Below are 15782 nucleotides of genomic sequence, written 5' to 3' on the forward strand. Positions count from 1 at the left end.
CAGGCACAACGAGATGCTGTGGGTTGATATAGAGGTCCGGGTTCGTTCATCCTCGGTAGATGGAGTGATTAGTAGTCATTTGGCCGAGCGCGCGGCTCGGCCCGTTGACAGAGGGTTAAGTATGGAGATGAGGGGTTCATGGGACAGCTTTATGCCCTGCCATTTATTGGAGGCATAAGTGAATCTGACACAATGTGTAAGTAAGTTTTGTTGTTGAATTGCTGGAAGGTGTTGGAGAAGGACATCCATAGTTTCTCCTTATCGCAGCAACCTCGGCGTTATCACTGCATATCCATCGCCGCATCTTGGCTCCGATTGGCTGTATTCATTACATAATCAATTATCGTGTCTTCCACCGCCTTGGCAGAATCTCGCGTCTTTCGCAGCGTTTCACTTTTCCACTTCAGCAACAGACATATACATCACAGTTATCTATCAGAATGCCGCCAGACATGGGTTCTCCCGCCGCCGAGCTTGATCTAGATGACGAGCAGTATGACTCCGCCGAAGACGAGGACTTCCAGCTCGATGCAGCTCAAGATGACGCGGACTCGGGCATGTCCGATTCCGACGAAGAGGAGGCCGCCGACGAGACAGCGCCCAAGCGACGAAAGAAGGATGCTAAGGATGCTCAAGCAGCCGGTGATGACGACGAACTGGCGTCTGGGGATGAGGCGATGATTCAGAAGGCAAAGAATAAGAAGAGGAAGAAGGGAGATGAGGACGTGGATGTGGATCTTGATGATGACGAGGAAGGGGGAACAGGAGGTTTCGTGCGGACGCGCGCGATGAAGATGCGAATGTACGTGGTGTCTATTTGTCTGACAATCTACTAGATCTGGGATTATACTGACACGATACTGCTACAGTGGAGAAGAGCGCAAACCGCTCGCAAAGATCGACGGCGCTACGGTTGATGTGGATGCGTTATGGGCGAAAATGAACGCTCCAGACTCGGGAGTTGATGGTTCTTCGGCACAGGATGAGAGCAAAGATGCTACGCCTGCGGCTGGACAAAACGACGGAGAAGCAGCAGGTGCTGACGATGCGACTCCCTCCGCACAGGAACCCCAGAAGAACTATACCGAAGAAATGGTGAAGATCAAGCGCACATACAAGTTTGCCGGAGAGATGATTACGGAAGAGAAAATTGTGCCGAAGGATTCAGCGGAGGCTAAGCTTTTCCTGGCGGGCGAGAAGGACGCGGAGACCGTGACTGCTGCAGATGTCGACCACGCCGCGAACGCCAAAGACGCCCTCAAACTGCGCAGACCCCTTCGACGACCCTCCCGCTTCGACCCGAATCCGACCGGCACGATCAAGAAGAGCTGGGAGAAACAGCCCGTTACGGGGGCGATGGCTGGGCAGGAGAACGCCCGAGGACCGAAGATCAACACGGTCGAGAAATCGCGTCTGGACTGGGCTGCGTACGTGGACCAGGCTGGAATCAAGGACGAGCTCAACGTGCACAGCAAAGCGAAGGAGGGATTCCTGGGTCGCATGGATTTCTTGGACCGTGTGGGGGCCAAGATAGACGAGGAGAGAAGAAATGCTCGTCTGAAGGGGCTTTAAACTGCTTTGGTTTCAGTTTCCTCTTTTCCTTTGGCTTCTCGACTGCCTCTCGGCCCTGGCATATTCCCTGTCTGAATCTCCTCCCATGCAGGGGCGGAGCAATGCTAGAATCTTCAGCATTGGATCCACTGTCCCAGGCCACGACTTCTTCAAAAGGGCACGTATCCCGGTCTGCAGGTCTGGCTGGCTACATGCCACAATCCGCACGGAAGACCGATGCGGTGTATATTAGCTATCATCCATAGCTGGAGGTAGTGCCAGACACGTGCCTCCGCCTCGATCCACCGGGCTCAGCTCAACTCCGCACCGGGCGGTTCGCTTACGCGGATGGATGCTGCTGGTTGGATGGGCGTATATTGCCTATGCATCGCACTAGCATGACTGGCGTAAGTGCCAGCCAGGGCGATGTTACGACTTATGACATGTGAATTCGGAGATGTACGATATTGTTAGGATGGTAATCCTTCTTGATCCAATAGACTGATATTGGTTGCGCACGCTGTATAGCTAGCTACATAGTACTTTAATTGATCCCTTCATCTAATAAAAGGAGTAAGGGAGAAAATGAAACATCTCATGAGATTGTTCTCCAGTGGAGCTTCGAATATACCATTTGAAGCTCCTCAAATCGATACTCTGCTAACATCCATCGGAACTGGTAGTTTCCTGCGTACTCAGCTGTACTCGAGGAGAATGTATGATCTTAACAATCCCCCATATTCCGAGTATCTACTTTATCAGTAAGTGTGATTTTGTCAGCGCCATGCAAGCATTTTGAGAATTCATCCCACTCTGCAGAAACCCCTACTGTCCTTCTACCAGCCCCGGTTAGTACGCCACTGATGTACACTTCTTCTCCGCAGAAGTAAATCCACACTATGCCCCTTTACCTTCTAGAGTAAGACCTGGTCGCGCAGACATTTCAGCATGAGTTGCAACGGTAGTGAGACTTTCACCTCGATTTGGTATGCCCCATGCCTATTTCCTTCTCCTGGATGTGACTATGGCATCTCTAGCATGTTTTCACAACAGTCTAAAGCTCGATAGTCGTATCATCAGCACCGCTGATAACTACACCAGCATCTTCTTGTCCACACAGCTTTCCGTATAGAACTTTGATAGTCACTTTGGCACATATCAACACTTGACCTCGCTCAATGCTCGGAGAAATGCTGCAGTTAGCTGCAGATGTGAAGTGTCGTAACGGCTCTAGAAACGTGTATAGCTGGTTGCAGTGGGTACAGCCATGAAGGAGGTAGACATCTTCTGAGTGAGGAGATGCTGGAATGTGTCGCGCACAGGTTGTCAGTCAAAGTTCTGGAGAGGTTTTTGATGATATCTGTAGTCATGAAATTGACTTTAGGCTTAGAAGAAGCTGTTTCTTCTTGATCTGTAGATGAATTTCTTACTAGAAAGCGGACATGAGGAGACTAGTATGTGTCAGTCCAAGGCTAGATTGGATTATGTAGATAATTGCCACATATCCAGTTCTTTTCCAGAATCATCATCTTCGTAGTTTGGTTCTTCTGCCCGCAGAGACCAATCACGGCTCGTCCTATCAATCTGAGGGGTCTCTTCATGCCGTCGTAGAGGTAGTATCTATGACTTGAAGATACCTTCGATCAGCCTGCAATGGACATGTATTTGACGACATGTTTATAAGAGGAGTGATGAACGTTATCTTCCCGCAATGTGATAGAAAAAAAAATATCTGTTGTACGATCCAAGGTTCTTTATCAGTTAGTTTTGCCCATGTTTTTCATAAGCCTCTCCAGGCCAACCCCAAGAAACTGTGCATTGTCATTAGTTGTGAGGAGAGGCACATAGCCCAGATCACCTCTCTGTCATTCTCTTCAGTAACTATTACCAAGCTTGTCGCTGATAGGACTTATTCCTTCAAACTTTCTCAGATCCATGGGGTAAAAGGAAAGAAGAGAATTTGATCCTGAGACTGCTAATAAGCGTCCGAAGATATTGCCAGCGTGTCGAACCTTCCAGCAACATAGTGAAATCATTAGCCCACCGGCTGTCTTCTGGAGGAGGAATAACACTTTTATCTCTTATAACTAGTGCAGTTGTGGTGATATTCTTAAAATCCTGGGGAAAGCTTAGCATTTAAGAAGGCGAGGATGGCAGCTCTGCTATCAAAGTGGACAGGCTATGCCCAGAGTACCTGGGAACCAGTCGAAGTGTTCCGAGACACTACTGCTATACATGCATGGGAAAACGCTCAAGAAGAACCATGGTCAGAACCAGCACGTCCTCGGCGGAGCCGGAGGGAATTCCATTAGATTATCTAAAAGAATCAACATAAAATCGGGGCTAACCGCCAGGAGCGCGCCTTGAAGGGCCGCAACGGGACTTATGTTGTCTGTTTAAAACCACAGAGTCAGCGTGACTTCATATACAAAAGATCAGGGGTGCTTACCATTAAGACCGGGAAGACGGACGATGACCAGACCGGGCAGAAGTACCACGGCCAGGCTAGGCGACCGGATGACGACCAGACGAGAGGTTGGTCTCGGTGATTATCAAGGGGTTCTGCCGGGTGTGGAAGCTGAACTATAATCAGACAGAGTCCATGTCAGCTGGGAATATCTGTTATGACAGGGGGCATATACTCACGCATCAGCATCATATTCATCGAGCACTTCATCGATCAGGCGCACAAGACGACGAATATAGTCATCAAACGGTTTCACGAGGGCGGCGGTAGCAACACGGTCGTGCTGGGCACCATACTCTAGATGCAGGTGGTCGCGCAGGTTGGCAAGTGTCCATAGCAGACAGGAGCAGAGATCTTCCTTCCCAATGTTAAACGGAAGGTGGAACTTGTCCAGAATTTTTTGTCCAACAGGCGACACCTAACACTTCCTGAGCTTCCCAAAGTACTCATGGTTTAAGTGTACTGTGGCCGGGTTGATAGTCCACTCCAGTATCTCTGTGAGCCCCATAAAAATTTAATTATTATAAGGAGAGAAGTGGCAGGGGATAGCAGAGAGTAACCAATATATGGATTACCCGCATGCCTTCAACTTGTCGAGGATACAGATCATGGGACTGCTGCCACCAAAGGAAAGGTAGCACTCATCACAGAATGTCCGCGCGATGGGAATACTATGGTTAGTGATTTTGTGTAGCTGACCTTTCAGCCCTAGTCTTGGACAAACTGTGCCGCAGATCGCAATTTTCGAATATCAGTAAGCTGGCGAGCATGATCAGCAGCTCCAGCTGCGGGTCCCGCGTAGTTATCTCTCACTCCTTCTTGTCAGCTAGGGTGATTTTGCCAGACTGCCAGGTAATACTTAGCTCAAGCCCGTCTTTAGAAGATGCTTAGGCAGGATAAAGGCTTCCTGATGATTTCCATCCTTTCACTTGTCAAACTTCTTGTCAAACGTCTGAGTATAATACTCTTGAAAATAGACATGTAACACATGACAAATTCTATTTCTTTAATCAGAGCATAAATGGGATCCACGAACTTTTCCCATTTACTGACCCAATTACCAAGGAGTGCCTTATAAACATAAATATAGATCACGCCTGGATGGAGTTTTGCAAGCATGTGGTTGGGAGCAGTTGGGCGACAAAACCGCCTCTTTGATGAGTGGTCGTCTCTTTATAGAGTAACCAGGTGGCCCCATACAATTGGTACAGGTAGAGAGCTCGGTCTTTCTGGAATCCTGCAATGAGGATTGATAAAGCCGAGCCATGATGACCCCAGTATCAGCTTTCGCAGGCGTCCCATATGCCAGTGCGCGTGATTCGCCTTTTCCTTGTCGATATAGAGTAGTTTACGACTCAGCAATATGCAACACGGGGCTCTAAACAATCTGTATTCCATTCCATGGTAAAACCAACCCAATTTAGGAACCAGATTTCTATGCTCTTTCTCGTGCCGGGGTAGGGGAGCTTTTATCAAGAAGGACTCGATATCTTCATAATATGTGACTCTGACGACCTTTGCCAGTCTTGAGCGGTTTTTCTTCTTCGAGGAGAAGCAACATATATGGCGAGACATATTGGTATGACATGCGCTTGGTGGTATGTGCTTGTTCAGATATCCCAGAGGACCATGATCTCTGTTTTGCAATCGTCAAAGACTCAATATGTCCGTGACGGTTATTGTTCCGTCATAGCAAGTGTCGCTGAATTGGACAGGGTGTACGACCAGCATAGGCTTATGGAGTATTTTCCTTGACTAGTAAATACTAGTAACAAGAATATCATACCCAGCCGCAGATTCCTTTTTTTTTGTCCGCTGTGTATCCCGCCACGACAAGCGTTCGAAGCGGACCCAATACTTAACCCTAAAAAAGGCTGGTGAGGGTCTCGCGGCAAACCAGACCAAGGTTGTTCTATACACTCCCAGTTAGTATGAATCACCATCTTTGGGGAACAGCTGACTTACACGACGCTTTTATCGTCAATGTGTACTTTCCCACGGGTTGGTCTGTGTTGCTTTAACCAACTATTACTTTTTCAACAGTCATCTACCGCCTCAGCCATGAATAATCAGTTCCCAGGTAGGTAATATTGAGAAACGGTAAAGGCTTTCGCCCTAAGAAGTAAAAGGATATATATATCCAGATGTTCAAGGGCCTGCGGTTTCCTAGAGTTTATGGACATCAGTCCGATGCTTTCCTGTGAGTTGGATCAACAGTCCAAGCAATTTCTCCTTGGCAATATAAAATAGAAATATTGATTTGGCATCCCGTTATGGCATGTACATTGTCGCACAGGGCCACCGAACTATATTGGGAAAAAAAAAAAGATACCATAATCCAGCGAAGAACCCAATTGTCTGAACATCAGGATAGTAGATGATGCAGCAAACAACAGACGGCATTTATCGCAAAACATGTTGTCTTGAGTAAGAATCGGTAGTTTCTCATAATTCTGAACATCCGTTCCATAAACACTGTGAGCCGGGGTCCCAATCACAAAGCTTTATGTGGCACTATTCGGCTGAGATTGGTGCTTTGTACGATATGAGCTGGTTCGTATTGCTCCAACCAATAACTTTTGATCTCTGAAACAGCTATCCCGCTTTCCAGCCAGTGTTGAGTTTGCAGCTATTCGGAATGAATATAATGCCAAACTCGGTCTTACGCAAGCCACCCCAACGGTCTTCAATGATGTTTTCCATCGCAAGCTGGACCATATCGCTCCGAACAACCCATCAGTCCTGTGTGTGACCGAGTGCGTAACACGAGAGAAGCTGTTACGTATATTGATATAGGGGAGATATGTTCTTGTAGCTTTATTTCGTCCCATTTAGTCTGAGGCATAGTATCATTTCCGATGTCTTCTTCGTCCCAGCTACCTGTTCCTTTGTATTTGATGAGTGTACATTATTTGGTCAATGGCGGTAGAGCTCTCGGACCAAATCATCACATCCCACTTGCTCTTGTCCTTTTCGCTACTCGGTGCCGTTAGTCTCTTTCGAGGAGTGAGTGGTAAAGACAGGCTATGCGGCCTGGAGGATGGTGGCAGAAGACGATGTAGTATTCATGCTTGCATATGGTTTTCCGCGTTGATGAGATAGAGGACCTAGGTAGTAGTGGAAGGCGGCAGCGATCCGGACACTTGATATTAACCGGATATACCTCTGTGGAAGTAGTAGCTCCTCTCTTCATTGTCTGGAATCAGAGTTCGATTTCAGTTTAGGGACATGTTTACCGTATCGCGCAATCCATCGGTACATTGGTCTTAGCTAGTAGGAGCAAAGCTTGCTTTGAAGGATGGATAATCCAGCAGATCCTTGTTGATGATGCTTTGAACTGAGGATATGATCGGAAGCTGTGGGACTGTTCGTATTTATCTGAATTCAGCCCTTCGGAATTTGCTCTTGTAGCCTCTTGGTGAAGACATTCCGGGTTGATTTGGTCTACTGTCGAGAGATACTTCGGAGTGGCGAATCGATGAGGGATATTATGTGCCCTCGAGACGGAGAGCCACATTTTTGGGAATTGCTATGTTGTAGTTAGGGTATGTAGTTGTAGTAGTTGTAGGAGTAGCAGTAGTAGTAGAATTCATAGACCCGATGTAGCTGGCCTTTACTATTTAGGGTATGTAGTATGCGATTTGCTTCTTATTTCATTGCCCCTATCTGCTTGGAATGCGATGTCCATGGGCAGTGATAATGACTGTGCTGTATATTACAGAGATTGATCGAAGCATCTTGAGTGGTCTTATATCATAAATATGAAGATTTGAGAGTTGGGATTCATTGAGAATATAAGTGTTTGCTCATGTTATGATGGGATAAACAAAACTAGATTGCTGGGTTGGTCAAAGCAGATTTGGTCTGTTTTCTGTATTGTGGTAGAGAAGATGTAGGAAGATCAATAGGGGACAGGAGAGGCTTTATATAGCTAAATCATACAAGCAATTTACTAGATGTACAGGGAATTGTGCAATTCCATCTGAAAACATTGAAGTTGATAAATTCAAGTATACATGCAATGAATGATTGCGGCGGATGTTCTGCTAAGAATCATTCCCTCGCAGGCTACCTACTATGTGCGATAATCTCACAATTCACAACTTTTCATAATTCACACCTTACAGTATACTTCATTTGTTCAAGTGAAGAAGCTAGATCGAGCGAGCAACTCAATCTAGATCTTCTTGCTGGAGCTGGACTTGGGCGGGTACTTGATGCCAGAGCCCTTGCAGTTGGAGTCCTCCACTGGTACAAGAAATCAGTTTATGTCTTATATTCCAATTGTATGTAACTTACGTCTCTCAGAAGCAACGTAGGTGCCGCCGATGGCGCTACCCTTGACGTTGAAGTAGTAGTAGAGCTGGGACAGAGCACCGTCCTCACACCCAACATACGGGGGGTAGCCATCGTGGATCGCGGCGAGAGCATCCTCAATGTCGCTCAGCTTGTAGGTGGCATCCTCGGAGGGAGTAATTCCGGCGTCGGAGAGAGCCTGCTGCTGTCAGTATCTCTATAAAATACAGGAAGTTGTTTGCATACGGTATAGGAATCCAAGGTCTTGAAGAGGTCAACGACCTGCTGGAAAAAGTCACCAACTTCCTCCTGAGCGTAGTAATCGGTGTAGCAGCTGGGATCGATGGTGTTGATGCAGGTTCCTAGAAAGTCAATATGCCAGTTCCGACAATCAGATTGATCAGACATACCGTGCTTGTTCCATTCGTGCTCCCAGAAACTCTCATCCTCATCAGCACCCTCGTAGTCGGGCCAGTATTCCTTCATGTAGGACAGGAGCTCGGTGCGATTCTGCGCTTCGAGGATGGAAGTGATGTTGCTGTACTCGCGAGAGTCATCGCAGTACTCCTGGTAGGTGCCATCACAGTTATCGGGCCTAGCAAGTTCCTTAGCGATGATACAGAAATCCGATGTGTCAGTCCTACCAAAGTCCGTGGATGGTCCAAGAGTCGCTCGGGCCATCGGAAGGGTCGTAGTCCCAGAATTGAGTCTGGAGAAGGGAGCCTCCAGGAGAGTTGAAGCAGCAGGAAGCTTCGTTGTCGGTCTGGCAGCTCAGAGGGCTGTCAGAAGAGCAAGTGTCAATGGTAGCCAGCGCACCAGAGCTGAGCTGCATTGCGCCCAGGGCGAGCATGCCCACAGAAGGAAGGAAAGACATTATGCGTAATAACCGATCGTTAACTTCGTGAGGGAGAACTCAATGGCTGAATGACAATCGGGAAAGCCGGGTGCAATTGACCCAATTTATACCTTGGTAGCGTGTAACGCCAGTTACTTGCCCATACTCCGCGTCGGTTGTCCGACTAGCGACCAGGCCACCGCATGTGGGTAGCGGGGAAATCAGCCACCGAAAGTTGAAGATAGCACATGCCCTGATAAGGACGAGCTGATTTGCCGCAATCGATCAGAAAAGCAGCCTTAGGATAGCGGAGGACGCCGTGAGGACCCGCACCTCCGCTAACGATGAGCTGCCGAATTGGCCAATTGACCGGTGTAGGGGTGGTCTGCAGTCGGTCTGGAGGATGAGCCGTCGGGGCGCCATCGGAGGTTAGGCCGAAGAGTGGGTAGAGCGAGCAGACCAGCCAAATTAACCAAGAGCGAGGCAATCAGCTCTCAAGCTGCGTATCAGAAGTTGTTCTTGCTTTTGAGTTGAGAAGAAATTTGATTCGCTCTGGGCGGAGTGATCTGCAGGACCGGAAGATGGATTAATTTCAGGAACCGGGCAACCCCGTCAGCAATGGGCGAATGGCATCGCCAGAGCTGGTGTTGGCTGATGTTGACGACAAGGATTAGAGGCAAGCCAACTCATGAAGAAAAGGATGGATGAATGGGAAACAGGCAAGAATGTCCGACCTGTTCCTGCAGCAGCCTATTATCCGACACAAGCCGGGTGTAAAGGGAGAGGGATAGTATAGGCAGTGATGCTTGTGGCTCGAGGTTCGTGTCACCAGCAATTTCGCATTCTTTCAGCGACAAGTACTAAGCGATAGCATCCCAGTCGGTCATTTTAGCACTTGATTAAAGATATTATCGTTGAAGGCGAAGGATGTCTTGGCTCATGCTATCTACCCCGTAGTTAGTCTAACGAGCACTGATGACTTGACAGTTGACAAGATAACGCAAAATGCGTATCTCTATCACGAATGCAATCTCGTACGACTGCCAGTGCATAATATCAATCACCTCATAATAAGCAGTCCTCAATTCAAACACTTAATGTTGAGGCAAAGAACGATGGAAGACAAGAGGAAAAGAGATAACTGCTCATACCGACAAGCAAGGACAAACTTGTAGCCTGAGGTATCAACACCATACCCGATTAGGTCAACATTGCGCCCTTTTCCCAATTGGGATTGACATCCAGGATATGACTGAGTCAAGAGACTGAGGCAACTATAGTTATCAGCGTTCTTTCTTATGGAAATCAAATGTTCACTCAAACCTATACACATACTACACACTACGCACAACCCAATCATCCACTCCAGCCAGCTCGGAGGGATAAAGACATCGTGAAAAAGAGGAACCACTAAACTCCATCCAACCCACCCCGCAAAATCCTTTCAACCAACACATCTCCAATTATCTACATCTACATCTACACCAAGAAAGGGAAAAAAGGATCAAAATGCCCCCAACCTACCAAATAATCCCCGCCACAACCCCCCACCACCTCCTCGCCGCCCGCACCCTCTTCACAGCCTACGCCGCCTGGCTAAACATCGACCTAGCATTCCAAAACTTCCAGGCGGAGCTATCCTCTCTCCCCGGGAAATACAGTCCCCAGGAAGGCGGTGACCTTCTCCTCGCATACAGCAGCAGCGCAGACACCTCCTCCTCTCCGCTGGGCTGCGTGGCTCTCCGTCCGCTCCCTGTCGAAGACGATGAGCGGCAGCAACTCTGCGAGGTCAAGCGGCTGTATGTTGCACCTGAAGCGCGGAAGATGGGACTGGGGCGGGCGTTAGTGAGTGCAATTGTGACGAGGGCGAGGGAATTAGGGTATCGGGGGATGAGACTCGATACGTTGCGGAGTATGGAAGGGCCGATTCGCCTGTATCGGAGTTTGGGGTTCGTGGAGGTTGGGCCGTATTATGAGACGCCTTTGGTGGAGGAGACGGTGTTTTTGGGGTTGGATTTTGGGGAAGTGTAGATTCTTCTACTTACTGTATAAGTTACTGGGGTAAGTGCTGGTTGGTTCTGGTTTCTTTTGCATGTCTGGGTTGAGCAAGTGGGGAAAAGAAGGTTGGGTGTATAGACTTGATCAAGACAGAGATTATTCATGTATATTAAGTTCATTTATCCAATACTAGACATAACTAAACAAACAATAGAAGCATGTCTCTAACTCAGACTGTTGAGCTTGATAATTTTTTGTTGCACTCAGCGCAGATCATCTGCATCATGCCAAAAAAGAAGGAAAGTCATCATAGTAGAAGAGACAATGCGAGTAAAATCAAAAGTAAGATAACCGGATAAAATTTCCAAGTTTTGTCAGAAAGCTTGCCCATAACCAAGCTGTTAGCTATGCGCTTCCAAGAACTCCTCCTCGCATATCAGGGTCGGCGTATATAATATCCGCAGATCATCAGGTCCCAAGCCTGTTCAAGAACATCATCTTCCAAGGCATTTTGGGTTGCCAGCCACCTCGATTTGTTGAGGAACGGCATCTGCATGAGGAGGAAAGAGAAACGGTGAAGATTTTTTGCTGGTGGGGGAGTATTTATGTGGTGATGTTATGTAAGCAAGAATAGATGGGTCGTGAATTGGTTAGTAAGGTCATTTGTGCAGTCATAGTTGTGCGCTGCCTGCCTCGCCGCGTAGTGTGCCAGGCCAAACCAGTAGATTGAAGGACCAGAGTCAAGCGATCGCTCGAGTTACCTTTCTTAACAATGATGAATAATGGGGTTGTTTTGGATTTACTCACCCCTCAGCTGAGAGAATGCCCCACGCAAGTTGAACTATTGTGGCGGAGTATACTGTGTGCTCCAGGCCAAAAGGTCTGTGCCCGGCGTGTGCAACCAGAACCCGGCCCATGAGGATTCGAACATGGAATATTTTCCGCGGAAACAATCTCCTTATTGCCATGCTAAGGAGATAGATTCATGCAGGCACTGATCAATAGGAGCAATCCACATGTGATATCGCATACAGACAATAGTGTAACCGTTTCAGTGGGTGTCAAAAGTTTATTTGGGTCATTCTGGAAGAAGTTAGGGAATGGGACGATCCCGGGATCCCAGCGATGTGTGGCTGCGTACCGGGGTCGCACATACTATGAATGCCATTGTGTAAGTTTAGACGTGTTGTGCTGGGCTGCTGGAAAGACGGCATGCAGGCTTGAGAGAATTAACTAACTATTCTTGATTCAGAGGCCGGTGAGAGACTCAGACGATCGGCCTGTAGGTGTTGTACTTGTAGCACCTATGGACCTGATCACACAATACGTGGTGAGTGTCGGAAGTATTATGCTTACCTGGGTTTACAGATTGAAAGCAAGATCTGTAGTTCGTAAGTGTCTTCCTGCATTGCATTAGTGGCATCGGAACTGCTGTCCGCTGTGCTGTTCCAACTTGAAATCTAAGGCTGGGTGGTCACTCGCGGCTCGAGTCCACTCTATTGAGTTGAGAGAGGTTAGGGTAGTATTTGATGGTAGTAGTTAGCATGCACTGCTACTTCGGATGGTCTTGCCGGTCGTATTGTTCTGCGGGTGCCTGGACTCAGCACGTTGGGTAGAAGACATGGCGTTTTGAGGCTGAAGTTTCTCGTGAAATGGCATTCGTGGGGGATGTTTGTTTGATCTGCGGATTTTCGAGAGAAAAATGAGGCGCACTGCAAGATAAATGCATGGAATGGAAAGGAGAAGGTACAAGGTAACGCTGCCGTAGAGCATTCATGCCGAGATAAGGCTATAGATGCGTGCCTTTTTTTGGTACTTCGGGACAGCGATCTAGACTGTGAAGTGGTATACCCCAGAGTCTCATTCTGCGGTGATTCTTCGAGGTCCACAAAGTCGAGAGACGTGTTCACATTCCAGATGTACTCTAGAAGGTCAGTGCGGAGGTAAAGCTTACCGCTGCTGGCGATCGTGCTCAACCAACGAGACAATCGGCAGTCGGGAAATGGAAGGCTGCAAAGACAAAACTCCTAGGCTTGGTCACCGTAGGTTGGCCAACGACGCTACTTCTGTTGATTTGTTGGATCCTGTACCAGAATACATCGGCTAGCAGGCATGTAGTACAAGTGCTCAACTGGCCATGCCGGTAGTCCGAGAACGCGTGAGGCGGTCTACGTTCATGCTGCATATCACCAAGAGTAAAACCTATTTCCTCTTCCTACTCGCGCGTAGAAACGAAGCCGACAGCTTCTCATAGCAAATGGGTCGGCCAGACGTCCCAGATGCACGCTTGTGGGAACCATACACGTAGTTCAGTGTGCGTGTGAAGTATGGGTAACGCAGAGAATAGCTGAGCAAGCCAACCTCGTCTCGCATTCTGTGCTACAGGTTCCCGCCTTAGCTTGTACTACCTCGGAGCCAAAGACTGTGAGACCCAGTCTGTCCAGGCCGGCTGAACACCAAATGTAAGATTAGTTGAGGTGGGGAAGCTGGAGCAGATCCACTAAGACAATGCAACCTACCTACCTTTGGAGACAGAAGTGTCCTGCATGAAAGGAAGATGATTTGATCGAATGCCACTGCAATGTTAATCTTCGCCAACAGCTGACACTGCGACGATGAGTGCTTGGAGGTCATCTAGCCTGATAAGACGGTGGCCTGATCTGGTCCTAGCTTTGGAAACAGCGAAACAGAATTTCCAATGTGGACATACCTGCAAGATCGGCGAAGTAATGATGCTATCGTGTGACGGGGAATGGGCATTCATTTCCTCTGCATGTACGGAGTAAGTCAGTAGGAGAAGGGGAGATCTCGAGACATAACGGGGAAAGCCGTCGATGAGCGGTGAGCCTCATTGAGTTATCCGAAAAGGCTTCAACATCCTGGTAACCAACGAAGTATCTACTCCATATCTTAGTGGTGGACTAGTTAAGAATAGATGTTGAATATCGAGTCATTCCACGAGAAGGGAAGGGCGGAATGGCGAAGAGGCACAAGCCAAGCTAGAGTACTTCCAACTGACTCACGGGCTTCTTCCTCGTAACCATTCACGGGACCTGGCATGTGGGGAATTATTGTTCCTAAATCCTTAGGCTCAAGTGGCATCCCGGTTGCCGGAATTCCTAGTGGAGAGCAATCCATCCCCAGTGATACTAGTACTATTTCCAGGACATGCGTACTAATGAGAAGTACGTGGTTAGTCGAAACTTAGTCGATGATTTACTTCATTGAGCTGCTGAGCTGCTGCTTCAGATTCATGTGGGCATGAGGGGGAAAGATCCATATAGGGTGTCAGTCGATAGATACTAGATCGATGGAGACCGCGAGGAAGCGTCAGCCGTGATCATCCATGGATAAGTTAGACACTACTTACTTACTACTAGTAATTAACTTACTAGATACACACCATGGGGCCAGTTGACCGAGCGGTAGGATTGCCGCCAATAGGGATAATGCCAGACTCCTGGAATGTGGGACTGGGTGGGGGGAGAAGATCGACGGGGGAAAAGAAGAGACGAAAAGCTAATGCATGTATGTACCTACTTTAGTCCCTAACCACAGCCCGTCTGTCTGACTTGAGATACATCCATCCGCTTCGTCCCCTACTAACTACTACTACTACCAACCAGAAGCGTTGTCTAGAGTCTCTTCCCCCTCCCCCCCTCCTCTTTCCCGCTACTACTCGTCCTGTCAGTCCGTGCGAGAGAAACACCAACTTCTAATTACAGTAAAAGTAAGCTGTTAGCTGTAGTAGTTCATTCGTAATGGTAGATGAGTAATCGTTTGCTTCCCTTTCCTTTGCCGCGGGACCCCCCAAACCCCATCCATGGGATTGAGAGACGGCACTCCCGGGAAGGAAGTGTGATACGTTCCAGCTCCATCGCACTGTTGGATCTCCAAAGCCACGCTAGGCCTCGTAGCACCATCTGTCTCCCCTCCCGTAAACCTGACCCATCAGATACCCGACAAAAATAGGTCGCTCTGGAAAAGACCAAACCCCCAGAGAGCGGAACCCCATCAGACCCAACAGAAGACTAGTCTGCGGACTTCCTTGTTTCTTCTTTCCAGGCTTCCCAGTTTATTCCAGAATGGTTCAAGTCATGCAATTGTTTGGATTCATATTACTTGTTAGGTATCTCGTATAGTGTTCAGTAGTGGATGAGACCAATCAGATTGAAAAGAACGCAGTCAGGTCACTCCCATCGTGTACAACCCATTCCCTTTCATGCCGTTTTAGCCTATCCATCTCAACGCATTATTATCCAATGGTAGGTTTTGTTTTTAGAAGAAGAAAAAAGAAAAAAAAAAAAAAAAAAAAAAAAAAAAAAAAGAAAAGAGAAAGAGAAAGAGAAAGAAGCCAAATGGAAAGTGCCTCTCCAAAGCATAAGAGATTTTGGGGCCCAGATGGGTGGGGAAAAAAAAAATAGAAGATCGTCAAGGAAAACACAAAGGAAAGGTATGCAACATTCGAATTAACAAAGGAAATCGTCCGGTGTATATAGCCAGAAAATGTTTTACAAAGAACGCCGTGAAGCGCCGACCGGGGTCTGTCGGGCCCTGTGTCTGTGCCCATCTAATGACCCAAAAGGGAACGGGCAACTCAGGTGCCCAAGGGTATCATGTTTCGGTCCTTCCCGT

At 47.9% G+C, this 15782-nt stretch overlaps 4 protein-coding genes across 4 annotated transcripts; 2 read left to right on the forward strand and 2 right to left on the reverse strand.

The window, feature by feature from the left end:
• Positions 1 to 440: 440 nt before the first annotated feature.
• On the forward strand, positions 441 to 1572 carry swc5 (putative Swr1p complex component (Swc5); the record flags this gene model as incomplete). The annotated part of the gene is made up of 2 exons (XM_041688390.1): positions 441 to 802; positions 870 to 1572. 2 exons carry the CDS (start codon positions 441 to 443, stop codon positions 1570 to 1572), a joined length of 1065 nt encoding a protein of 354 aa, XP_041537266.1.
• A 2484-nt stretch (positions 1573 to 4056) lies between these two features.
• Positions 4057 to 4468, reverse strand: AKAW2_10547A (uncharacterized protein; the record flags this gene model as incomplete). Its single annotated transcript, XM_041688401.1, has 3 exons — positions 4057 to 4129; positions 4198 to 4376; positions 4442 to 4468. The coding sequence occupies 3 exons, from the start codon at positions 4466 to 4468 to the stop codon at positions 4057 to 4059; spliced, it is 279 nt and encodes a 92-aa protein (XP_041537267.1).
• A 3727-nt stretch (positions 4469 to 8195) lies between these two features.
• RNY1_1 (T2 family ribonuclease) lies at positions 8196 to 9188 on the reverse strand (the record flags this gene model as incomplete). Its single annotated transcript, XM_041688412.1, has 5 exons — positions 8196 to 8266; positions 8318 to 8513; positions 8561 to 8676; positions 8725 to 8909; positions 8959 to 9188. 5 exons carry the CDS (start codon positions 9186 to 9188, stop codon positions 8196 to 8198), a joined length of 798 nt encoding a protein of 265 aa, XP_041537268.1.
• Positions 9189 to 10658: 1470 nt separating this feature from the next.
• AKAW2_10549S (GNAT family N-acetyltransferase) lies at positions 10659 to 11180 on the forward strand (the record flags this gene model as incomplete). Its single annotated transcript, XM_041688423.1, has 1 exon — positions 10659 to 11180. One exon carries the CDS (start codon positions 10659 to 10661, stop codon positions 11178 to 11180), a length of 522 nt encoding a protein of 173 aa, XP_041537269.1.
• Positions 11181 to 15782: the final 4602 nt, after the last annotated feature.

This window comes from Aspergillus luchuensis, chromosome 1 (genome assembly GCF_016861625.1).
Source record: "Aspergillus luchuensis IFO 4308 DNA, chromosome 1, nearly complete sequence".
Classification (NCBI taxonomy): domain Eukaryota; kingdom Fungi; phylum Ascomycota; class Eurotiomycetes; order Eurotiales; family Aspergillaceae; genus Aspergillus; species Aspergillus luchuensis.